This window comes from Protopterus annectens, chromosome 1.part1 (genome assembly GCF_019279795.1).
Source record: "Protopterus annectens isolate FY-2018-M chromosome 1.part1, PAN1.0, whole genome shotgun sequence".
NCBI classification, from domain to species: Eukaryota; Metazoa; Chordata; order Ceratodontiformes; family Protopteridae; genus Protopterus; species Protopterus annectens.
The window spans coordinates 1,013,796,771-1,013,823,236 of NC_056726.1; the positions used below are offsets into that span (position 1 = coordinate 1,013,796,771).

Here is a 26,466-nt window from a genome sequence, read left to right on the forward strand (position 1 = left end):
TGAGGTAAGGTATAAACTGTTTCACAGCCCCCTCCTCCTGCATAGAAACTGGCACATATGTCCAAACCTACACCAAAGTACTATATGAGCATTTATATAGCTGCATAGAATCAGCAGTACCTGACAGGACAAAGTCATCCTCCTCAAGGAAGAGTAAACCTGTCTGGTGGACATCTGCAGTAAATAAACTCTAAAATAAAAGTGAAAAAAATGGTGTCCAGGACCAAGTAGGAGCAGATGTCTAATTGGAAGCAATCTCTCCTTAGTCTGAATAAGCAAATAAGAGCACTAGTGAAATCCTCCAAAGTAAACTTTGAGGCCAAACTGGCCGCATCTGCTAAAGACAATCATAATGCCTTCTTTGCATATGTCCACAATCTCAAAGGAAGCACTCAGATCTGCTCTGAACTGGTAGTCAAGGATACCACATACACAAACCCTGTAGATATAGCCAACCTACTGGCAGACATGTTCAGTGAAAACGTCATGACTTTATCCCACATCAGTAAATCAGGACATCCCGAGCACCTGCCCCCTCCTCTTATCTCTAGGGAGCAAGTCATCACTGCCCTCTCAAAGTCAAAAAATGCAGCCTCAATGGGACCTGATAACATCCCAGGCTGCATACAACATGAACTCAGGCAGGAATTTGCAACACCATTAGGCACCCTTTTCAGGCAAAGCCTGAGTACCATCTTCATCCCAGCCGAGTGGAGGACAGCCACTGTCATCCCTTTGCACAAAGGTAGAGCATCCACTGATCCAGGAAATTAAACACCCCTCAGCCTAACTAGCCTGATCTGCAAAGCCATGGAATGGATTATCATGGACCTCATTAACAAGGACATTGGCAACCTCCAAATACTCAATCACACACAGTTTGGTTTTGTCAAGGGGAGGTCATGCCTGTTAAATTTGGTCGACTTCTTTGAGACAGTCACCAAAGCCATGGATGAGTGGAAGATAGTGCACACTGCTTACCTTGACCTGGCCAAAGCCTTTGATAGTATTCCTCACTCAGGTATAATAGATAAACTCTCTCAACTAGGCATCAATCTGTATGTTACCAGATGGGTAGCAAACTGGCTCACTAATAGAACCCACCTAGTCAAAATAGGGGAAGCAACCTCAAGCAGTAGACCTGTAACTAGTGGTATACCCCAGGGATCGGTTTTGGGACCTCTGTTGTTTGGGATATAATTTTCTGAGGTGCAGGTGAAAACCAGTGTGCTGTGGCTGACAAAGTTTGAAGATGACTGCAAGCTGAGTGCTGTCATCAATTCCTCTAGTGATGAGGACATTCTCCAAGAGGGTCTCACCCAAACAAATGACTGGTGCAGGAAAACATGACCTCAAACTGAATGCCAAAAAATGCATCATCATCCCCATTGGAGAGAGTGGCATCCCCTCAAATTATCACATTAATAACAAGGTCCTAAGCACGCAATCAGCCGTGAAGGACTTGGGCATCCAGGTTGATAGCAAACTGACTATTGATCACCATATTGCCTCCCTTATGTGGAAAGCTTTCTACATGGCCCACCTCATTAGTAAGGGTATCTCATCCAGAGACAAGGAGGTCATAACATACCTGTATTCTTCCCTTATAAGGCCCAATATTGAGTACAATGCCCCTTTCTGCATGTACCTCACAAAGCACATGCAGCAGTTGGAGAGACCACAGAGGTTCCTCACCAGGAGAATCCAGGGCCTCAAACACCTACCCTACACAGACAGGCTAAACGCCCTGTCCCTCTACTTAGTCTCCTACAGACTCCTCAGGGGTGACCTCTGTCTGGCATACAAAGCAATCTCAGACCCCACCGTGATGGGACTGCTGCATATCCGCAAGTCAAGCACCACTTCAGTAACCCACACGAGCAACCTCAACCTGGTCGTGACATCAACAGGACTTGTTGGTGGGACAGATTTGTGTCCCAGAGACTCCCCCTTCTGTGAAATAGGCTCCCTCTCTGTATCAAGCAGAGTACCTCATTAACCCTTTTTTAAGCGCAATCTGGATAACTTGATGGGGAACAGAAAATACACCCCTGGGATTCAACCTGTATCCCTGCTGGACAGGGGCATTGGGTTTTGACTTGTCAGAACATGGGCTAAATTCTTGGCTAGGCTTGTAAGGGCATCAGGGCCAATAGCCTGGTAACTTCCTGTGATCCTATGAAAGGATCATCTCTTCTCAACATATGTACCCATGTTTCTAATGACTGTGTCATAAAGTGCAATGTAATCTATATGGTAAGCAGTAATGACACTGGATTTACCAATAGAAACTGTGCTGCATTTTGTGGTGTTAAGGCCCATAATTAATGTACCAAGCATTTGTTTGCTCCAGTTCTTGCTGAAGAATTTGAGTATTAGACTGGGATATGACAAGCTCTCCTAGTTTGCAATGTTCAGCAGCCTTGGTTAGCTGAAGTCCTTTGATATCAGCTTTTATGTCACAGAAATATATACCAAAGAGAAGGGGATCCAGGACAGAGGCCTGTGGTGAAGTCCTTTGATATCAGCTTTTATGTCACAGAAATATATACCAAAGAGAAGGGGACCCAGGACAGAGGCCTGTGGTGAAGTCCTTTGTGTATCAGATTTTATGTCACAGAAATGTATACCAAAGAGAAGGAGACCCAGGACAGAGGCCTGTGGGATACGACTATTGACACTTTTTTGACTAGCATAAATACCTACAACCTTAACAGTATGTCATTTGCTAGACAGGCAGTTGCCAATCCACCAAACTATGTGGGGGTTAATGTTGAGTTGGGAGAGTTTGTCAATAATCCTGGCATGGCGAATAGTGTGAAAGGCCTTGGCAAGGTTTAGATAAACAGTGTGCACTATGTTCCGCTTATCTTTGGCATCATCAAACTTTTCAAAAAACTCATTCAGGTTGAGCAGATAATAGTTGCCTTTTACAAAGCTGAACTGATGTGTATCATGGGATGTAAGGTCACCAATGCCATTATTTGCTTGCTGAGCTCTAATACATTCCAGTGCCTTGCAAATAATACCAGTGAGACTAATAGGCCTGTCATTTCTGGTCAGTTCAGGGACAACATTTTTGCAAAGGCACCACAACTGCCACTCTGCACTCCTCTGGGACATAACTAGCAGAGAGACTGGAGCTGGAGAGAGGATGGAGGCGTTTCTCTACCTGTAACTTTACACTTCTTAGCAAGTATCCAGGGATATTGCCAGGACCCATAGAATTAATATTTTTAATGTGTCTGTAAGAATATTAACTATGTCCTTCTGATCAGAGAAGGAGATACCATTTGAAAGAAGTTCAGTACAGAATTGTAAATTCTTTCTAATATTCCTGATATATTTGAAGAAGGCACTATGGTTATCTTTTGAATTAGTTACAATTCTAATTCCATAGCTGGCCTTACATGTCCTAATGATAGTTTTCACAGACGTAATTACCATTTTTAAATCTGTTTTATAATGATGAAGTGGACGTGTTGTAAAGATGACCAGGAGTTTTTTCTTTTTATTATAGTTGTTGATGCAGTACTTCCACAGTATGGATTTAGTTTTAAACTTGCTATTATGTTTACACCACATTGGTTTGCCTTTATACTTGGTCCAGACTGGTAATAATGCCCCAATGCTTATATCTAAGACAGAGTGATTGCCGATAAGGTCAGTAACTATTAAAAAATTGGTCTTGGAGTAATCCCTGAATATAGAGGACTTATCAGTGACAGAAAATAGGCTTCCATAGATAAGACCATAGCAAGATGGTCAGGTCTGATTATGGAGGGTGTAACAAGTAGGCTGGTTTTAATGGGAGAAATGTTCATGAGGACAAAATCAACAGGCATTATTACAGCTAACAGCTTCACATTGTTCTGTGGTGCTGTCAGTATTAATATGTTTATTCTTTTTTTTTTTTTACCAAATCACCAGACAGATATCAGTAAAATAATTGCAAAGTTTAATGTGAAATTCCTACAGCTCCTGTAGCATTGACCTGATTGCTACCTCCACTGTTCATAGGTTCATAGATTATTACTAGCCTAACTACACTTGTGGGTTTTTTAAGCCTAGCCAATTATCCCATGTGAGAATCAAACGCTGCACCTTGTGTCTGTAAGGTAATCACCTTAATCATTATGCCATCCAGTTGCTTGCAGAGCTCTGTCCTGTACAGTATCTCTCTCTTTGCTGCTGTATTCATCTTCAGATGCATTTAGCTTCTGCCTCCACATGAACAAAGCATCACCACAACCAGCCTTTACTGAACACGTAAATGTACAACCTTTTAATACTTTGAGGAATCTCTTAACTCTGCCCTTACTTAGTTTATTTCACTATTTTTAGACTTCTCAATCCATTAACTTTTCTCCACTTTCTGTGTTATAGTGTTTATTACTAAACCTGGCAAGGACACTTTCCAATGGCTGTACTGCTAAACCCTTAAAACAGACCAGCACTAAGCTAAATTTCCTGGTCATTGGTAATTCTGTAGTGAAGCACACCAATGTCTCCCTCACCAAACGGAAAGGAGAGAGTCACAGTTACCTGCCTTTCTGGGACTATTATCTGTCAAGTCACACAGGCACTCATGTCATTGAACCACAGCTACCAGTATGACTCTGTCATGCTCCATGTGGGTGTTAATGACCCAAGACATACCTCCCTTGACTATATAAAGCAAGACATCATCAAGCTCGCTGATTGTGTCTCAGGCAGGTATGAGCCTAGAACTGAGCAGCATCCTTCTCCAAGGATGATGCCACTTTACCAACAGAAAATGATTGATTTAAATAATTGGCTTAGCTTTTAGTGTCAATCCAAGGGGTACAGTATTTGATGGCCTAGGAGGGCATGGTTGACAGACCACACTGCTTTGTCAGGGATAGTCTGCACCACTTATCCCCTCTAGGCATTTGGATATTGGAAAAGACCTTTTCCACTCTCATAATGCCTTTTTTAGGTAATACCAAACTGGTAAACTTCCCAACTTAACTGAACCTATGAAGGAATATATGAAGGTGGTACTGCTCAATGCTGGAAGTCTTAACAAGAAACTCTACTCCCTGCAGTACTTCTCTTCCTGGAGATTGTAGATGTCTGTGTAGTAATGGAGACGTGGTTTAACGTCACTGAGAGTACCTCAGCAATGCAATGCTCTAATGTTTTTCATACCTTTTCGCCAGCTACTCCACAGGAGAGAAGTAAAGATGGAAGAGTGACAGTCTAGATTTAAACCAACCTCACATCTAGACTAGTTAAAGTGGAAGACTAGCTCACTGGAATATACATGTGCAGCTCATGACAAACAGGGTCTCGTACCATATCCTTCCAATATACAGGTCCCCCTCCCATGTCCCAGGAAACCCATACTACCTATGTCAGTGTACTAGAGTCCCTCACTGTTCAACCCAAAATGATATTCATTGGGGGAATCTCAACTACCCTTCTGTAGATTGGGAATCCTACACCACTTCTAATGCACAAGCCCAGTGATCCCTCAACTTTATTAATATCAACATCTTGAAACAGTTGGTCCTTTCTCCTTCCTACCAGGGTACAAACATCCTTGACCTTGTACTCATAAATGGGTCTATATTATAACATCGAAGTCTAAAAACTTAAAATGTTATAATATCGAACCCATTCAATCGAAACACCAGAAAACCAAACAGTCAGAATAGCAAATTTTTTCCCAGGGAAAAAATTTGCTGTTCCGACAAACATGCACACAACTCAAGCACACCAAAATAAATAATCCGCACACATTTACTTCACAAAACCCTACACTAAACCAGACATACACCACTAGCTACCCACTTACCTTAACCCAGCCCTAACCCTAAGGTCCCTAACTATTGCACACTCACCTTACCCGCTCCTTAACCCTAACTCACCTGCCCTACCCTACCCCTCATGTCCACACAATCGCACATTTACCTGACCCGCGCCCTAACCCTAACTCACCTAACCCATGCCCAATCGCACACTCACCTTCATTCGCACACTTACCTTACCCAGTCCGTAACCTTCGCTCCATAGTTGAGGAAATAGCGAAGCTGCAGAAACAGCCCACTGAATACTTTCCCTGGGAAACCATTCGGTGTTCTGCAGCTTCGCTATTTCAAGTGTTCGCTCTACTGGGTTCGATATTATAAGATTTGAAGTTTGTAGACTTCGATGTTATAATATAGACCCCTCACAAACATGGGGACTGATGTCCCTCACACAATGTAATATCTTTGCTAGTCAGATCTGACCGTAAGGCAGTATTGCTGGAAATAAAAATTAAAAATGGGGATGCAGTAAAACCAAAAACCTTTAGGAACTTTTCTAAGGCTAACCTCTCTCTTCTAAGTGACACCTTAGCTAAATTCCAAGCACCCCCAAATGCAGTAAGCACCATAGCATATACTGAGCTATTTACAAACTCTCTGTACAGCCATATTGATAGCTGTATAGAGTGAGCTGAGCCCACTTGTGTTAAGAATAAGACAAACTCAAAAGACAAGCCACCCTGGTGGAATCACAATGTCAATCTTTTGTACAACAAAAGAACAACAATCTTGGCCAAACATAGCAGGAACAAAGCCATGCATACTAAAAGCCCCTGACCAATCTAAACAGGCAGCTAAGAGGGTTAATTAATTCTTCAGAGGTTGACTTTGAAGAAAAACGAGATGCTGAGGCAAAGGACAATGACAAAGCTTTCTACAGCTTTGTCTGTAACCTCAGGGTAAATACGCAATAATGCACAAAACTTAATGTAAATGGCATCACCCACACTGAACCAGAGGCCATTGCCAACCTTTTGGCTGACAGGTTCACCTCAAATTTCTCTCCCAAACTCCCTTGATAGTCCAATGGATATACTGCATACTACTATCCCCCCAACCAGTAGAAGGGAACAGGTCATCAATGCGTTTTCCAAGGCCAGAAACACTGCATTGATGTGTCCCGGTAACATCCTGGGATGTTTAATAATTAGAATGAAAAATGACCACTCTAGTCCAATTGAATCACTTTTCAACTGGAGCCTTTAGTCAGGTTTTGTGCCCAAGGAAATTAAGATGGCTACAGTCATTCCCCTGTATAAAGGCGGTACAACCACTGTTCCATGTAACTACAGACACATAAGTCTGACCAGTCTCATATGTAAGGCCATGGAAAGAATCTTCATGGGCATGATAAATGAGGACATGGGTAACCTGCAAATGCTGGACACATTACAGTTCGGCTTTGTCAGAGGAAGATCATGCCTATTAAACCTGGTGGACAACCTTGTGGACTTTTTTGAGATGGTCACTGTACACACAGCTTACCTCTACCTGGCCAAGACTTCTGATACAATACCCGACTCAGGCATTATAGACAAGCTCACTAATTTAGGGGTAAACCCTTTTATCACCCATTGTATAGCCAACTGGCTTACTGGTAAGACCCAGGAGGTCAAAATAGGTGAGACCATCTCCACTGAGAGGCCAGTCACTAGCAGAGTCCCACAGGGCTTATTACTGGGCCTGCTCCTTTTTAGCATGAATCTCTGAGATGGAAACAAATGCTGAAGGTTTATCCCTGACTAAGTTTGCAAATGATTGCAAGCTGGGGGTTATCATTGACTCCCCTGCAGACACTACCATTCTTTAAGAAGGCCTATCTCTGACTAACAAATGGTGCCAAAGCCATGGTCTTAAACTCATTTTTAAAAAATGCATAATTGTACTGGTTGGGATGTCAATCACCCTGGCTAATTACTGTGTTGATAATACAGCCCTAAGAGATGATCCGGTGGGTAGGGATCTGGGTATGCATGTAGACTGTAGCCTTAACTTGAAACACTACATGGCCACAGTGGTGAGGAAATCCTTTTAAGTTGTGCATGTTATAATTAAAGGCATGGTGTCTAGGTCCAAAGAAGTCATTATCCCACTATACTCTGCTCTTGTCAGACCAGTCATAGAGTACAACGTCCCTTCAGTATGTACCTGACCAGGCATGTGCAGAAACTAGAGTGAACTCAGAGGTTCCCTGCAAAAAGAATACAAGGTGTAACCAACCTGCCTTATGCAGAGCGCCTTAAGGCCCTTTTCATCTACTCAGTCTCCTACAGATTGCTGAGAGGTGGTCTGTGCCTGGTTTAAAGGTATCCACAAACCCTACACTTAATTCCCTGCATATTCATAAGTCACAGCGTACCAGAAATTCAACTTCTAGGGACCTGAATTTTGTCTGTGACTTAAACAGAACATGCTGGAGAGACAGATATGTGTGTTAGAGACTGCCTCTCCTATAGAACAGCCTTCCCATTCATTTGGAGCTGAGATTGTCTATTACTCAGTTTATGCACAACCTATACCAGTGGATGGGGAATAAGAAATTTACACCAGCCCTGGCACCTATGTTCCTTATGGGCAGAAGTAACTTATAAATGCTTGACCCTCAGTGTCCTGTTTGGATACAGGACATCATTATTCTTTTGTAAAACGTGGCTAGGCTTAGAAAGCCCCCCCCCCCCCCAGGTCATTAGCCTAGTAACAGTCTATGAATATATATGTATACCTAAGTTTTATCAGTTTTTAGTGGACTTTGAAGCTCTATCTGGCTTGAACCTTGACATTTTCCTCACAAACCAGGCTGCTAGATCTTTAAGAGACAAGTATACTTTTATTTTCTTTAATTATTCTAATTCTTTTTTCTTTTCCATGTTACATAGATGTTAAGTTACACTCTGACATATCAAAAGTTCTCAGAGTTAACCTTAGATGTATTTGGGATAAAGTCTATTTTTGTATACATTTGTGGCATTATTTGCATCTTTGTTTAATGAGCCATATAGCAGCAGTCAAGAACATGTTGTCACCACCTACTCCAGCCTCTCACCCAAGCCTGAAAAGGACAATTAAGTTGTTAAATAATTATTTGTAGAATGGAGGGTTGGGAGGTTGGAGTAATGGTTAAGGTGTTTACCTTACAAATTCAAAGTACAAGGTTTGGTTCTCACATGGGGTAATTGGCTAGACTTAAAATGGCCCACCAAGTCAGTTAGCCTAGTACTAATCTACAAACCTATCTATAAAAAATGAACCTATCTATAAGGTAGAGCAAGAGCTGTCAGTTCCATTCAAAACTGTCTTACTCAATTGTCAGGTTTAAGGATTCCTAACTGATGCGCATTCTAAAACTTTTCTACTGTCACACCTCTTTGCGGTGAATCATAGGGCAGTCCTGCATTATGCTAGGGTAGAAGTCAGTGTTATAAACTCTTCTTACCTTTGGGATTAAGTTGGTTTCCATATCCACTTCCTACGCATTTAAAATTCCTGCACTCTATTTCACCAATTGAGAGTCGAAGGTGATAGGTTTAGCTTAGAAAGTTTAGTAAGTAGTAGGTTATGGGAGATAGTGTCAAAGGCCTTAGAGAGATCGAGTAGGATGGTAGATACAGTGAGACCAGAATCTCTAGCTTTATTCACAGTTTCAAGGAATGATAGGAGGGCCATCATAGTGCTATGATTGGGTCGGAATCCATGTTGAGTAGGAGTTAGTAGGTTGTTGTCTAATAGATAGGGAAGGAGTTGGAGATGGATGCATTTCTCTAGAATTTTTGAAATAGGAGAGAGGATGGCGATGGGCCAGAAGTTGGTGATGTTAGTATTATTACCTCCTTTGTGAAGGGGAATGATAAAAGCCTTTTCCAGAGTTGTGGAACAAGACCTTCTTGTATAGAGCGGTTGATTAGGATACTGATTGGGAGGGCGATGGCTTCAGCAGCTATGCAGAGGAAATATGAGGGAATGTTATCGGGGGCATTGGCGCATGGTTTTAGCCTTTGTAGGAGTTTTTTATGGTAGAAGTAGGGATTGGTTTCAGGGAGAATGTAGGGGGTTGTGAGGTTGTAGGTTGAGAGGTTATAGAATGATAGAGTGGAGATGGGGGGGTGTTGGGAGAGGACAAGTGGAAGTAGGAGGTGGATAGTTGTTAGAGAAGGAAGAGGTTAGTTTGGAAATACAGTCAATGAAAAAAGAGTTAAATTGGGTGGCAAGATCATTGTCTTGTACATTTGGGCTAGGGATTGGGTTTTCAGTTATACCAGGTTTTAAGAGGGTGGTTATACCTTTCCAGAATTTTTGTGGGTCGGTTTTATGTTTACTTTGAAGTGAGGAGAAGAAGTTTTGACGGTCTGCTGTGATAAGCTTTTTAACTGTGTTTCGAAGAGTTTTGTACTCATTGAGGGTAGTGGGAGATTTGTGCTTTTGATAGCGTGCCCAGGCTTTGTCTCTAAGTCGCATGGTTGTTAATGTGCTTTTTGTTAGCCGGGGGTAGTTTTGTTTTTTATTCTTCTGGTATTTAAGGGAGCATGAGTATCTAAAAGATTTAGGAAAGTAGAATTAAAGTGAGCAATAGCATTTTCTAGGGGTTTTTAAGGGGTGCCAGTTAAGTGATTTTAGGGAGTCAGAGAAGGCTTCTGGGTTGAAGTTTTTTTTGTTTCTGTAAGTCACGTAATTATGGGTAACTTGTAAGGGAGAAGGAAGACGTCTAGCAAAGATGGGAAGGTTGTCACTAAGGGAGTCAGGAAGAGTTCCACTTTCAGGGTAGTAGTGGGGGTGAGAGACTAAGATCCAGTCTAGAATACTGCCATTAGTGAAGTCTTTAGAAAGCCTAGTAGTGGAGTTGATGAGTTGAGAGTAGTTATACAGGTTGATGTTAAGGGAGGGGGTAGGGGACTGAATGGAGGACCAATTAATGTTGGTGTCTCCCATGATGATGGTTTCATTAGAGATATTGGTAGAAAACCAGGAGAGGATATCTTCAAGTACAGAGATATTTTTGCCAGGGGGAATGTAAAGGGAGGCTATGCATATATTTTTGTGTTTATTTAATCGAAGTTGAGCTAGTATTAATTCTGTGTTGTTGAATTGGGGAATAGCTTTATTGTAGGGAGTAATGCATAGAGAGGATGAGTAGAGAAGAGCTACTCCACCACCTTTTTTTGGGGCACTGTCTGCTCTGATAATGGAGTAGTTAGGTGGTACTGTCTCCACATCTTTTATATGAGGTTTTAACCAGGTTTCAGATATGGCTAAGATGTCTGGTTTGTTATGGTGTAGCTAGGCTTGTAAGTTTGGAATTTTGTTAGCTAAGCTTTGTGCATTGAGGGATGCTAGTAGGATGGATTTAGATGTAGAGGAGGGGATGTTTGGGCCTGGGTTAGGGTGCATATCCCCAGATAATAGTAGGGATGTTAGAAGTTGCCTTATGTAGTAGAGGTGTTTGGGTTTTTTTCATAAGTAATGTGTGTAGAAGGAGTTCTGGGGGGTATGGTGGGTGGGGGATATGGTGGGTAGAGTGGTAGTAGAGGTTTTGTAAGGTGAGATAAGCTTGTAATGAAAGCATAGATTGTGGTTGATGGGATAAAGTGTAGGAGATATTGATATGAGTGTGTAGGAGTGAGGTGTGTTGAGAGAGCAGGTTGTGTGAAGGAGTGGGATGTGAGTTAAGGTGTTAGGCTGGGTAAGGTAGTAGATGAAGGTTATGTTCAGTAAGAGAAGTAGTTGAATTGAGAAGGATGTATAGTTCGAAGACATGTTTAGGTTCTTTGAGAATTATATAGTTAACACTAAGGAAGAAGTGGGATATGTGGTGAATTGACTTAGGTTAAGGACGAAGTGGGATTGGTGATGAAAGGAAGATGTGAAGGGGAAGGGATAGGAGGAGGAAGGGGTGGAGTTTAGTAGTTGGAGAGGAAGTAGGAGTGGCTATGTGGGTATAAGTGTAGAAGTAGTGGGGTGGGTGGGAATTGGGGGTAGGGTAGGGGAGTGGAGTGAGCCCGCAGGGCGAACGGAGCGGGGAAGAACAGAAAGAAAAAAAACAGCAGCAGAAAAAGTATCAGCCACTGCAAATGAGATAGAAAGGTAAGCAGGTATAGTAGATGTAATATTAGGTAAGGAGAAATAACTTTCAGGAATGAAAATAATGAGCTCAATTTAGTTATGGAGTTTTGTACGGGGGGTAAATTACTAGGTTATTAACAGTGATAATACCGGCTCTTTAAGTTATTTAGACAGCTTCATAGGAGAGGAGCCAAGTAAGATAAAAGTAGTACCGTATTATGGCTGGTAGGTGCTGCCACCTAGTGGTGAAAGAGAAGAAAGCAGGCAGGAAAGGGGTGCGGGACACCTAACCTTCACTGAGAGAAATATTTAGGACTCAGTTGACCTGGTGGGGGGAGTATTTTCATTTGGTCCGCGGTAGGCTGCTGAATCGCTTACAAGGGAAGTTAAAGAAAAATATAAGAGTTATTAAGTGGGTAGTTACAAAGACAGTAGTTGGTTTAAGGCTACCTACATTCACAATATTTACTTTAGGACAGTCTTCACAGTAATTCTTTAGCCCAATTTTAGCCGGCAGCTCCAGGGAAATGTCAGAGGTAATTGCAGGAGGTATTCCTTAGGTTTTTGAGGTAGGGCGGGAGCTTCTGGAGGTAGCTTCTGGTGAGGGGAACTGTAAAATGAGAGGAGAGACAGTCTAGGATTAGGTTCTATAGAAGGTTATAGTTGTAGGTGAATAGAGGAAGGAGTACAAGGGGATATTCAGGAGAGGAGGAGAAGCATGCAAGTAGTGTAATAAGTAATACAGAGCTTAAGGGATAGATGTAGAGGTAGTATAGTAGGAAGATAGAGAGCTCAAGGAATAGACATAGAAGGAGGGAAAATATAAAGGTAGAGTTTAAGGAAGATAGAGAGCTCAAGGAATAGACATAGAAGGAGGGAAAATATAAAGGGAGAGCAGTGTAGGAGAGTAGTAGTAAAAGGCAGCAGAGGTACAGTAATTGGATATTGCAGTTTAAATTATGAACTGATACAGGGTTAAATAATACAGTCACTCTACAAAAAACATCTCTACAACAGTACCCCAATCAGGTAAAGAGGATAGGGGAATTAACAGAAGTAGCGAACCAAGAGACAAAGGAATATTATTAAGTCATATATAGCAATAATAAAGCAAATACAGGCAAATAATCTGCTTAGCCAGGTTATTTAAATGATAATACAGAGCACCTTATAACTGGAGTTGACTTTACAAAGAAAGCTAGGACATTATATTCTGCCAAGGCTGTCTAGACATCAAGAATAGCATAGAAATACCAAAACACAGTCTTAAGCACTACCTAGTCATATCTAAAAGGTCATTAACACGACCTAGAAATATCAAAATGGTATCTGAACATGATAATGCCTTTTCCCTTTGTCAGGTAGATAGAGCACTTGATTAAGCAGTTACAGGCAGATAAAGTACTTACAAAAGCAATTAAGAGGCAATGCACAGCACCAAAAATAAAACATAGCATAACAGAGAACAAGCTAGAATATTGTAATATGCCAAGGCTATCTAAGCATTAAGACTGAATGTATAACCAAGCGGAACAATATGCGCTACCTAAGTGAACCATAAAAGGGATTCTGAGGGAGGCTGTGTTGTGCCTGAGCTATGGCTAAGGCTTACTAAGCATTGAAAGTGGAGATAAACCCAAACTGAGCCATATGCAATACCTGAGAGTACCCTGTAAGTAGTTCGAGCTCTAAAAATCCGTTTTAGGTGAGTTGTTTTGAATGCTGGCCAGAGGGATGAGTTGCGAGCAAGTACCACTGCACTCAACATGTGTGAGTACTTGCACGCATGTTACGACCCACTTTGGTGGCATTCTTAGCGTGCTCAGCATGGATAGCTTATATCGCTAAAGGAAGAAGTCAGGAATGGAATCACACAGTGATTAAATATAATAAGAGGGATAGGTAGAGTAAGCAAGCCTAATTCACAATGCCTTTGGAAGGTAAACAAACACCAGGCATTGGAAAAGTTCCTTATTTGTTGGACTACAAAAACGCTGTGAAATTAGGTCCACGTGTAGGGAAATATGGACTGTTAGGGAGAGCGAACATAGCAAACACCTTCAATTAGAGTTTGTTCAGTCCTATGTCATTGCACCGCCTTTTTGATGGCGTACAAGATAACGTTAGCGTTATTCTAGCAATTGGGAGAAAAAGGTTATGCAAAGGGACCAAAAGTCACTGTTCTGTGAGCGAAATGCGAATGCAAGAATGTATCACAAACAGTTTAGTGGCTAATGCTATTATAAACACACAAAACTGTAGATAGCTATAAACAATGTCAAAGCCTTTGAAATAAGAGTATATAAGTAGTTCAAACAAGCTTACATGATATGAATTTTAAGTAAAACATGGTAACCACAATGTTCCAAACTTACCAGGAGGCAAAAACGAGCAGCACTACCACAGGGACCAGCACAGGGGCATTCCTTTTCCTTTTTAAAAAGTGCCACCACAGAGCATGACCACTATAAGTAGACTTAGGGGAGGGCAGGTGATAGAGAGGGAGGGGATAAAAACTGGGGAGGTCAGAGGGATAGAGAGGCAGGGAATAGATTAGTGGGCAGAGAGGATAACTGGAGGCTAAGAACAGAAAGAAAAAACCAGCAGCAGAAAAAGTATCAGCCACTGCAAATGAGATAGAAAGGTAAGCAGGTATAGTAGATGTAAAATTAGGTAAGGAGAAATAACTTTCAGGAAAGAAAATAATTGAGTTCAATTTAGTTATGGAGTTTTGTACGGGGGTGGTAAATTACTAGGTTATGAACAGTGATAATACCGGCTCTTTAAGTTATTTAGACAGCTTCATAGGAGAGGAGCCAAGTAAGATAAAAGTAGTACCGTATTATGGTTGGTAGGTGCTGCCACCTAGTGGTGAAAGAGAAGAAAGCAGGCAGGAAAGGGGTGCGGGACACCTAACCTTCACTGAGAGAAATATTTAGGACTCAGTTGACCTGGTGGGGGGAGTATTTTCATTTGGTCCGCGATAGGCTGCTGAATCGCTTACAATGGAAGTTAAAGAAAAATATAAGAGTTATTAAGTGGGTAGTTACAAAGACAGTAGTTGGTTTAAGGCTACCTACATTCACAATATTTACTTAAGGACATCTTCACAGTAATTCTTTAGCCCAATTTTAGCCAGCAGCTCCAGGGAAATGTCAGCGGTAATTGCAGGAGGTATTCCTTAGGTTTTTGAGGTAGGGCGGGAGCCTCTGGAGGGAGCTTTTGGTGAGAGGAAATTCACAATATTTACTTTAGGACAGTCTTCACAGTAATTCTTTAGCCCAATTTTAGCCGGCAGTTCCTATTGTATCGTGTGATTCTCACATTGAATAAAAAGATCTAGTTAGTGTAATATTGCACATTCTTTGCCTTCTATGTATTGTTAATGTTTAGAATCTGAACGGTCTCTCATTTGTTTGCACCAAAAGCGTTGGCTGTCCCATATCTTGTCAGTGTCCAGCTTCCCTGAAATTATTGCCAGAGTTCAGGAGTGTGACTGCCTGAGGGAAGGAGCTGTTTCTGAACTTGGATGTTTTACAGTGCATGCTGTGATATCTTCTATTGGATGACAAGCATGGGAGCTTTTGGTGAGAGGAAATTCACAATATTTACTTTAGAACAGTCTTCACAGTAATTCTTTAGCCCAATTTTAGCCGGCAGCTCCAGGGAAAAGTCAGAGGTAATTGCAGGAAGTATTCCTTAGGTTTTTGAGGTAGGGCTGGAGCCTCTGGAGGGAGCTTCTGGTGAGAGGAAATTCACAATATTTACTTTAGGACAGTCTTCACAGTAATTCTTTAGCCCAATTTTAGCCGGCAGTTCCTATTGCATCGTGTGATTGTCACATTGAATAAAAAGATCTAGTTAGTGTAATATTGCACATTCTTTGCCTTCTATGTATTGTTAATGTTTAGAATCTGAACGGTCTCTCATTTGTTTGCACCAAAAGCGTTGGCTGTCCCATATCTTGTCAGTGTCCATCTTCCCTGAAATTATTGCCAGAGTTCAAGAGTGTGACTGCCTGAGGGAAGGAGCTGTTTCTGAACTTGGACGTTTTACAGTGCACACTGTGATATCTTCTATTGGATGACAAGCATGTGAACAGTTTGTAAGCAGGGTGTGTAGGATCATTGATTATTTCTGTAGGTCTGTTGTGACATCGTGCTGTGTATAACTCTGGTAGTGCTGGACATTTGGGGCCCGTTATCTTCTCTGCCACTTTTACTATCCTTTGTAGGGCTTTTTGGTCTGCAACTGAGCAGCTCCGATACCACACTGAAAAGTTACATGTTAGGATACTTTCTATGGTACCCGGAAAGCATAGGTGTCTATCTCCATCTCCTCAGAAAATGCAGACATTGATGAGCCTTGTTTTACTATATGACTGGTGTTTATTGACCAAGATAGATCCTCTGCAATTTAACCCATCACTTTTGTGCTTTTTGCTTTTTCCACCATTTCTACCAGTTTTCAGAGTCTTTGCATTATCTCTAGCTGAAGGTCATCTGAAGATTGACATCTGGATGCCAGGGTATAAGATGGGCATCTGTCACTGCCATCTTCAGTACTTTTTAGTTGAGTAGTCTGATGTGCTTCATGTGTGCTAAAAATGATTGCATTCCATCAATCAGTTCATTTTTCCAGTGTGTCTCCTTCTTCCAGTCAGATAAGTATACTGTTGGGGATTTTCCTTTATTAATTTAATGTTTAAAAAGGTCAGCAGTTGCATTTCACATGTTTTGTCTGTTCTGCTTGGTGCTTCAGCATAATATCTGTAATTCTTGCTACTTTGCTAAATTCTGTGCAAAACCCCTCAAAACAGGGCCAAGGTATTAGCCGCCCATATGGAGTCCTTGTAAAAACAATACTTTTCATTCATAAAGGACAATAATTAAAGGTCTGGCCTTGTCCATAACCTGTGAAGCTTGCAGATAAACTAACCTAGATGTAGTCCATAAGTTTTGGCATTGCCCGCCAATTTGCAAACTGCGGGTGAATTTCACATCATGGTTAGCTTTGTTTTGGAATTAGCGTTTAATTTGCTCCAAAGCCCTTTTATGGGCAGGTCTTCAGTAAGCACCTACCCCCGCCCCCGTATGAAAATGTTTCCTTTGGTTGCTTCAAGCATTACTGGTTGTCAAAACCTATTCAGCTTCAGCATGGAAATCTCCCCTTTCTGTAAGTGGGTTGCTCTCTTAGATACTGAGAGATACTTCACCAAGGAAGTTAATGACTCCCCTGACAGTTTATACCATATAGACTCCCACGCACATAGGTCAGTTAGAAATATGAGGGTATGTTTCCAAGATCTATTATCAAACATTTCCATGAACTTGGATACTCCTACTTCAAGTTAATATTTAAAACAATATTTATTAACTGTAGTTGTATCGTGCATGCTGTTTTTATTATTTGTCACGCTTTTTATTCCTAGCCCTCTTCTTTTGATTCATGTTTTGCATATATAGTTTAACAGCAAATTAAGAAAGTTATAATTTTTATTTTTAAGATATGATATGTTTTTTTGGTTTCCGGCGTGTAGCTCGCAAGACATTTCCCTGCGAGCTACATCGCCGAAACCAAACGGCTGCAGCAGCACTTTGCTGTAGTGCAATATGGCTGAAAAGCCTAGCCGCTGCAGCTGTAATCTATGGACGGGCAGACAACAGAATAAATAAATAATTAAATAAATGCATTCCTTGAATGTGAATAAGGAATGTGGTACACATCCGGTACAACTGTCTCTGCCCGTCCATAGAATACAGCTGCAGCGGCTAGGCTTTTCAGGCATATTGCACTACGGCAAAGTGCTGCTGCAGCCGTTTGGTTTCGGCGATGTAGCTCGCAGGGAAATGTCCTGCGAGCTACACGCCGGAACCCATTTTTTTTCATTATGTACTGTTATGACTGAGTATATCATTTATCATTTATCTTCTTTTATGGTGTTTGCAATTTGATATATGGAATGCTAGAACTATTTGGTGTCATGTTATAGCTGAACAGAGTTTCTACTTAAAAAAAAAACAAAAACCTTTACTGAGCAGAATGGGAAACTAAACCTTGTTTTCTACTTGTTGGGTGAGGAACAATTTCTCACTTCCATCAGTGAGATGTAAACCTAGATGTTTTTCTTCCATTTCCTCCAGTAGCATTACCCTAGAATTTTTTACAAACACAAAAATACATAAGGGCTTAATGATGAACACATGTTGTTTGATCAGTACTACTTCTTCTTTCGGCTTTTTCCCCATTAGAGGTTGCCACAGCGGAACAATGGCCCCAGAAATGTAAAGTATTCATTTCTCATTGTTGTCAGTAACTCATATTGAATCATTACTCCGTAGCTTAGCATATACCATTATGCTGTGTTGTACTTTGCCTGTTAATAAAACAAGAACTTCCTTCTAAAATAAGAATGCCTGTAATGTTCATTAGGAGAATATATGCAGTAACGTAGGGGGCCATGTCTTTGTTTTTCCCCAGTACGTAGAACTGATCAGCGGGAAGCAAACAGAGCTGGACCAGTTTGTTGCAGAAGGATACAAGGCAGCCCTGACTGAGGAGAGACGGCGATACTGTTTCCTAGTAGATCGACAGTGTGCAGTTTCAAAGCACTTCAACACATACCACAGCAAGGTAAGTGTTCTTTGTTCAATACTTGAATACTCCGTTGACTAAAAAGTGCTGAATACAGAATAATTACTCTGTTAGGTAACTGTCTGGTTTCAAAGACCAAAATAAGTATTCAAAAGCTACTCTATATGTTCGTTGTTCAAGGTAAATAAATTGAAACCAGTGTACTAATAGTATAAGAACTAAAAGTGAAAAGTCCTTAGTAAGTTCTCTGTGACTCTTCAGTAACCCAAGTGCAAGCTGTTAGGAATGTCTTCTGATAATCCTTGTCAAATTTCATGGTTTTTTTTCCTCCTTTTTTTGTCTCCTCCTGGGCAGCCCCAGCCATCAGCACATTCCTGTGCTCACAGGATCATAGGAGGTTACTAGGCTATTGGCCCCGAGGCCCTTATAATCCTAGTCAAGAGTTTAGCCCAGGTTTAGACAAATCAGCACCCAATGCCCCTGTCCAGCAGGGACATGGTTGGAATCCCAGGGGTATATTTTCTGTTTTCCATCCAGTTATCTAGGTTGTGCTTAAAAAGGGGTAAAGAGGTACTCTGCTTGATGTGGAGAGGGAGTATATTCTATAGATGAGGGAGTCTGTGGGGCACAAACTGTCCTGCCAACAAGTCTTGTTGATGTCACAGATAAGGTTGAGGCCACACATGTGAGTTAATCGAGTGAAGCTTGACTTGCGAATATGCAGCAGTCCCATCAAGGTGGGGTCCGTGATCGCCTTGTATGCCAGATATAGGGCACCTCTGAGGAGTCTGTATGAAAGTGAGTAGAGGGATAGGGATTTTAGCCTATCTGTGTATGGTAGATGTTTGAGACCCTGGATACTCCTGGTGAGGAACCTCTGTGTCTCTCCAGCTGCTGCATGTGCTTTGCAAGGTACATACCGAAAGGTGTGTTGTACTCAATAATGGGCCTTATAAGGGAAAACCTATCTTCTACAAAAATCCTATCTGCCTCCTCGATTCCCGCCTTTCCTTAAACCAGTATAGTCCAGATCCCAGATTTGCTGATTTCTGGACTGTGTTTTTTGTTGGGAGTGGACCAGACCTTGCAGGGATAGAGGGTAGTCATGCAGCCTATCAGTGGCAGTGGTAAGCTCTGAACAACCTATCTATCACTAGGGGAGTACTTTCCAGCTTTAGTCTGTTGTACTATAGGGCATTTTAGGCTGCTTCTATCCATTTCAAATTCCCGCTTTAAAACCTGGGTTTGTGCTTGTATATTCCTCGGTGGATCCTTGTGGGGCATCCAGCAGAGAACTGCAGCAGCAGAAAGGAGAGAGAGAGAGAGAGACTTCAATTGATAAAAAGATCTGTATTCTGCTTGTGTTTGGTTGCCGCACCTGGTCGTAAGTGTTTTACAACTGTGTTAAACTATTTACTTGCATTTCTGCCATATTTGCACATTGCACTTTGCCAGATCGTTTGTTTCAAATTGTATTTTACTGTTACAGGCTACACACTCGTGTGCGCTAGCCTTTTATAGCTTTGTAAGTGTATTTTGTTTCTGCTTTTGTTACTTCCCTACTTCAAAAAAAAAAAAATATATATATCTTCTACAAAAATCCTATCTGCCTCCTCGATTCCCGCCTTTCCTTAAACCAGTATAGTCCAGATCCCATATTTGCTGATTTCTGGACTGTGTTTTTTGTTGGGAGTGGACCAGACCTTGCAGGTATAGAGGGTAGTCATGCAGCCTATCAGTGGCAGTGGTAAGCTCTGAACAACCTATCTATCACTAGGGGAGTGGTTTCCAGCTGTAGTCTGTTGTACTATTGGCCGTTTTGGGCTGCTTCTATCCCTTTCAACTTCCTACTTTAAAACCTGTGTTTGCCCGGGTATGCGCTTGTATATTCCTTGGTTGATCCTCATGGGGTGTCCAGCAGAGAATTGCAGCAGTGCGGCTCAGCTAGGGTTAATCTATTCCTGGTGCCAGAAAGTCTGCTGTTCAAATTTTCCCTTAGAGCTGCTGTTTTTTTCAGTAGTAAAACTAAAATCTGAATCCCTGTGACTAGCACTTGCTCTAGTACAGCTAGAAAGCACTAAAGAAGCCGTAAACTAATACATGCACTAAAATTTAATCGTAAGCACTAAAGAACCTTACCTGCAAGTACCTTGCCAAAGTAAGGAAAACAGTTATTCTACTAAAAAAGCGCCAAACCATGCATGCCCAAGGGTCAGCTTCCGGTGATTTCTCCTCTCCACCTAGTGAATCTGGGCATACTGGGGAAATATAGCAATTGCCTCATGTACACAGACAACCCTCTCCACCTACCACCAAATACTACAGCTTGCAAGAGATGCAATTACATAGCTAAACTGGAAGCAAAGCTCTCTCCAGCCAAGACTGTGTTAGACAGTCAAGAGGAGAAGGTAAACATCTGCACTACACCTCAAGCAACACATAGCCCAACAGAACCCACAACATCAACACCCACACATAGTAACACGAAACCCACATGTGGAGGCCCTTAACATTAACCTACCCAAGAAACAAGGACCTCTGAAGCTGATATGCAAACAAACACCAATTACCACCAAAATGACACATAGCTCACAACACCAGTGTACCACCCAAAAACAGCCCCTAAGGCAAAACAACGTACCAAACACTTTAGTCATCGGAGACTCTACAGTCAGGCATACTGATGTCCTACTTAGCAGGCTGAACAAGGATAAAGTTACAGTCAGCTGCCTACCAGGTGCCAGGATCCGCCATGTAATGCATGCACTCAGGTCACTCCACAACAAGTACAAATATGACTCTGTCATTGTCCATGTAGCCCAGGCAGGTATGACCTTAGCCCTGAGTAGCATCCTGCCATCACCCAGAATGATACCACAGTACAAGGACAAAATGACTGACTTCAGCAATTGGCTAAGCTTCTGGTGCCATTCTAACGAGATCCAGTATCTGTCTGCCTGGGAAGACATGATTGACAGACCACGATGGCCTGCATCTGTCACCCTTGGGATTCCGGATACTGGCTAAGGCTCCTGCTACCCCTATAGTGCCTTTTTTAGGCAAGGTTCAAAAGACAAATCCACCACCATAACAGGTACATGCAAGCAAAATCTGAGGGTAATACTACTCAATGCTAGAAGTCTAAACCTCAAAATGCACTCACTCGAGGCACTCCTAAAAATGGAGAACATTGACATCTGTGCAGTGACTGAGACCTGGTTCAAGGCTCTAGAGAGCAGCCCCTGCATTACCGGGCTATAATTCATACCACACCATTCAGCCACCTAACCTGGATTGAAACACTAAAGGTGGAGGTGTGTCCATATTCATCAATGATACCCACACCTCCAGGCTAGTTGCTCAGCATAACGCATCCGAGATTATCCAAGTGCAACTAACTCTGGGCAAGACCGCAATCCAAACTGTAACTTGCTACAGATCCCCCACCATGCCCCAAGAGTCCCACTCCACATTTCTTGAAACACTTGAAAATTAGGGTACAAGCCAACACCATAATACTGGGAGGTTTCCAATACCTCACCATCAACTGGGAAAACTACTCATGCACTAATGCTTTTGCTCAACGTTTTTTGGAATTCATAAATTCAAACGCCTTGGATCAACTTATCCACACCCCCACCAGGGGCAGCAATATCCTGGACCTGGTCATTACCAACATGGAGGTTACATTCTTCCAGTCTATGTTTGGGAAGTTAGTCACCCAGGATCAGGGTAAAGGGTTAAATCTTGATAGATTCAAACAGGTCCAAATAGGTGGATTGTGCATCTTGAGTCAGATTTGGGGGGCCGGTAGCTAGGTATGATTTCAGTAGGGGTCTTGTCAATGGTTAACTGCACTGGAGTGTCTCCTGTGCATCATACTGTTTGACCAGCCTGGAGGTGTGTATGTCTTTAATGTATATTCCACCTCCTTTGGCTTTACTGTCCACATTTTGGGGTCTGAATGTATGATAGTGCTCTCCACAGCCTTGAACCAAGTCTCTGTGACTTCACAGATGTCAGCATTCTCCAGGGTTAGGAATGCTTGCAATGAGTTCATTTTCATGTGGCAGTGGTACAGGAAAATAACCAGTGGCACAGGAAAATAACTTTCTTGGGTGGTGTAAGCCAGGGAACCTTGTTGGCTAGGCTTACGTAGGCCCTTGGGCCGATAGTCTAGTACCTACCTATGAACTTGTGTTTAGAGTCCTAGCGTTTAACAGCAAGACTTGTTGAAATTTTTATGCTGGTAGTTGTAACCTCATCGCTTTTCCTAAAAAAGGCACTATAGGGGAGGGAAGAGCCTTTGCCAGAAGCTTAAAGCCCAGGTGAAACAGATGCAGGCCATGTCTGGCAAAGCATCGTGGCCTGTTGATCATATCTTCCCAGGCTGTCAGGTACTGGATCCCCATGGAATGACACCAGAAACTAAGCCAATTGTTAAAGTCAATCATTTTATGTTTGTATTGGGGTAACCTGTCCCTCATTGTGTATACCTAGTTCTCCTAATCACACCCAGACGTTCACATCATCTGTTATTCTGCAGCAGTGGAGGGTGGTTATGACCAAGCCTGACTTCACCTACCCCCTTGCAGTTGTCTGGATTGTCTGAGGGCATTTTCCCTTTGTGGACCTTGCCCCATGGTACATCCCTGGCCTCTACCTGGGATCATCCGCAGGGAGTACCTACATAACTGCATTCATCCCTGGGATGGACATGCCTGTCCCTCTCTGTCAATACCTTAGACACTAGAGTAGCTAATCAAACTCAGGGTCACCTAGGTATAGTTAAGGATTTATCCCTCCATGATACAGCACTGGCTAAATGTCCAGTTTCAGTCTTTAGTAGAGATCATGTGTCTTAAGATGACAATTTATTATTTTTTTTTTAATAAAGTGAGTCGTGCTTTCAAATGACACAAAGTTGAACTATACAAAATTAAATCCATTCTAAACTTCAGACTATTCCACGATGACATATGGTAAATGTAATGACTCCAAGGAAAGGTTCACCACATTCAAAGTTTTTAAACCTCTGAATCTGTGGTAGAGGCAAGGACCCCAGGCTGAAATATGTTTCTTATTCCGTATTATAGAACTACTGGCTATTATTATTCAAAAAAGTAGCACGCTGATTGGTTAGTCCAACCAGCGTGCCCGTTGTAAATCTGCTCATATACCAGTGGAAAATGGTCCGGTCACCCGGACTTTTTTCAATTAATATCTGCCATAAAAATTTCACTTTGCCTTCACTTACACACAAAAAAAGAAAAAATAATAAACTTGCAAAACCAGACACTTCAAACCAACGAGAGAAATGCGACAGACAATAATAACAGTATAATCGGGTACATCATGAAAAACTAGACAAACGTACCTGATTATCCTTTTATTTCCATCCCCACTCTCCCATACAGTCCATTGCTTTCTATACACAGCACCGGACACACAGCACTGATATACTGTGTAAGCGTGGGAATGAAAGTCCCATGTGCTATACACAGCACCCGTCACACAGCACTGATATACTGTGTAAGCGTGGGAATGAAAGTCCCATGCGCTATACACAGCACCGATATACTGTGTAAGCGTGGGAATGAAAGTCCCATGTGCTATACACAGCACCCGTCACACAGCACTGATATACTGTGTAAGCGTGGGAATGAAAGTCCCATGCGCTATACACAGCACCTGTCACACAGCACCGATATACTGTGTAAGCGTGGGAATGAAGTCCCATGCGCTATACACAGCACCCGTCACACAGCACTGATATACTGTGTAAGCATGGGAATGAAACTCCCATGCGCTATACATAGCACCCGTCACACAGCACCGATATAATGTGTAAGCGTGGGAATGAAAGTCCCATGCGCTATACATAGCACCCGTCACACAGCACTGATATACTTCTAAGCGTGGGAATGAAAGTCCCATGTGCTATACACAGCACCCGTCACACAGCACTGATATACTGTGTAAGCGGGGGAATGAAAGTCCCATGCGCTATACACAGCACCTGTCACACAGCACAGATATACTGTGTAAGCGTGGGAATGAAAGTCCCATGTGCTATACACAGTACCCGTCACACAGCACTGATATACTGTGTAAGCGTGGGAATGAAAGTCCCATGCGCTATACACAGCACCCATCACACAGCACTGATATACTGTGTAAGTGTGGGAATGAAAGTCCCATGTGCTATGCACAGCACCGATATACTGTGTAAGCGTGGGAATGAAAGTACAGTGCACTGTACACAGCACTGATATACTGTATAAGAGTGGGAATGAAAATCCCATGCGCTATACACAGCACAAGTCACACAGCACTGATATGCTGTGTAAGCGTGGGAATGAAACTCCCATGCGCTATACATAGCACCCGTCACACACCACTGATATACTGTGCAAGTGTGGGAATGAAAGTCCCATGTGCTATACACAGCACCCGTCACACAGCACTGATATACTGTGTAAGCATGGGAATGAAAGTCCCATGTGCTATACACAGCACCCGTCACACAGCACTGATATACTGTGTAAGCATGGGAATGAAAGTCCCATGCGCTATACACAGGACATGTCACACATCACTGATATACTGTGTAAGCGTGAGAATGAATGTCCCATGCGCTATACACAGCACCCGTCACAGAGCACTGATATACTGTGTAAGCGTGGGAATGAAACTCCCATGCGCTATACACAGCACACTTCACACAGCACTGATATACTGTGTAAGCGTGGGAATGAAACTCCCATGCGCTATACATAGCACCCATCACACAGCACCGATATACTGTGTAAGCGTGGGAATGAAAGTCCCATGCGCTATACACAGCACCCATCACACAGCACTGATATACTGTCTAGGCATGGGAATGAAAGTTCCATGTGCTATACACAGCACCCGTCACACAGCACTGATATACTGTGCAAGTGTGGGAATGAAAGTCCCATGTGCTATACACAGCACCCGTCACACAGCACTGATATACTGCGTAAGCCTGGGAATGAAACTCCCATGCGCTATACACAGCACCCATCACACAGCACTGATATACTGTGTAAGCATGGGTATGAAAGTCCCATGCGCTATATACCGCACCCGTCACACAGCACCGATATACTGTGTAAGCGTGGGAATGAAAGTCCCATGCACTATACACAGCACCCGTCACACAGCACTGATATACTGTGCAAGTGTGGGAATGAAAGTCCCATGTGCTGTACACAGCACCCGTCACACAGCACTGATATACTGTGCAAGCATGGGAATGAAAGTCCCATGCGCTATACACAGCACCCGTCACACAGCACTGATATACTGTGTAAGCGTGGGAATGAAAGTCCCATGTGCTATACACAGCACCCATCACACAGCACGGATATACTGTGTAAGAATGGGAATGAAAGTCCCATGCGCTATACACAGCACCCGTCACACAGCACCGATATACTGTGTAAGCGTGGGAATGAAAGTCCCATGCGCTATACACAGCACCCGTCATACAGCACTGATATACTGTGTAAGTGTGGGAATGGAAGTCCCATGTGCTATACACAGCACCTGTCACACAGCACTGATATACTGTGTAAGCGTGGGAATGAAATTCCCATGCGCTATACACAGCACCAATATACTGTGTAAGCGTGGGAATGAAAGCCAATGCGCTATACACAGCACTGATATACTGTATAAGCGTGGGAATGAAATTCCCATGCGCTATACACAGCACACGTCACACATCACTGATATACTGTGTAAGCGTGAGAATGAAAGTCCCATGCGCTATACACAGCACCCGTCACACAGCACCGATATACTGTGTAAGCGTGGGAATGAAAGTCCCATGCGCTATACACAGCACCCGTCACACAGCACTGATATACTGTGTAAGCGTGGGAATGAAAGTCCCATGCGCTATACACAGCACCCATCACACAGCACTGATATACTGTGTAAGTGTGGGAATGAA

At 42.5% G+C, this 26,466-nt stretch overlaps 1 protein-coding gene across 2 annotated transcripts in view; it reads left to right on the forward strand.

The window, feature by feature from the left end:
* The window catches only part of LOC122808740 (brain-specific angiogenesis inhibitor 1-associated protein 2-like), a 1,062,100-nt gene that overhangs the window by 642,215 nt on the left and 393,419 nt on the right, over positions 1-26,466 (forward strand). For both annotated transcript variants that reach the window (XM_044079751.1, XM_044079760.1), the window contains exon 8: positions 18,369-18,521. In XM_044079751.1, the coding sequence (XP_043935686.1) occupies positions 18,369-18,521 (153 nt within the window). The remainder of the gene's footprint in view (positions 1-18,368; positions 18,522-26,466) is intronic.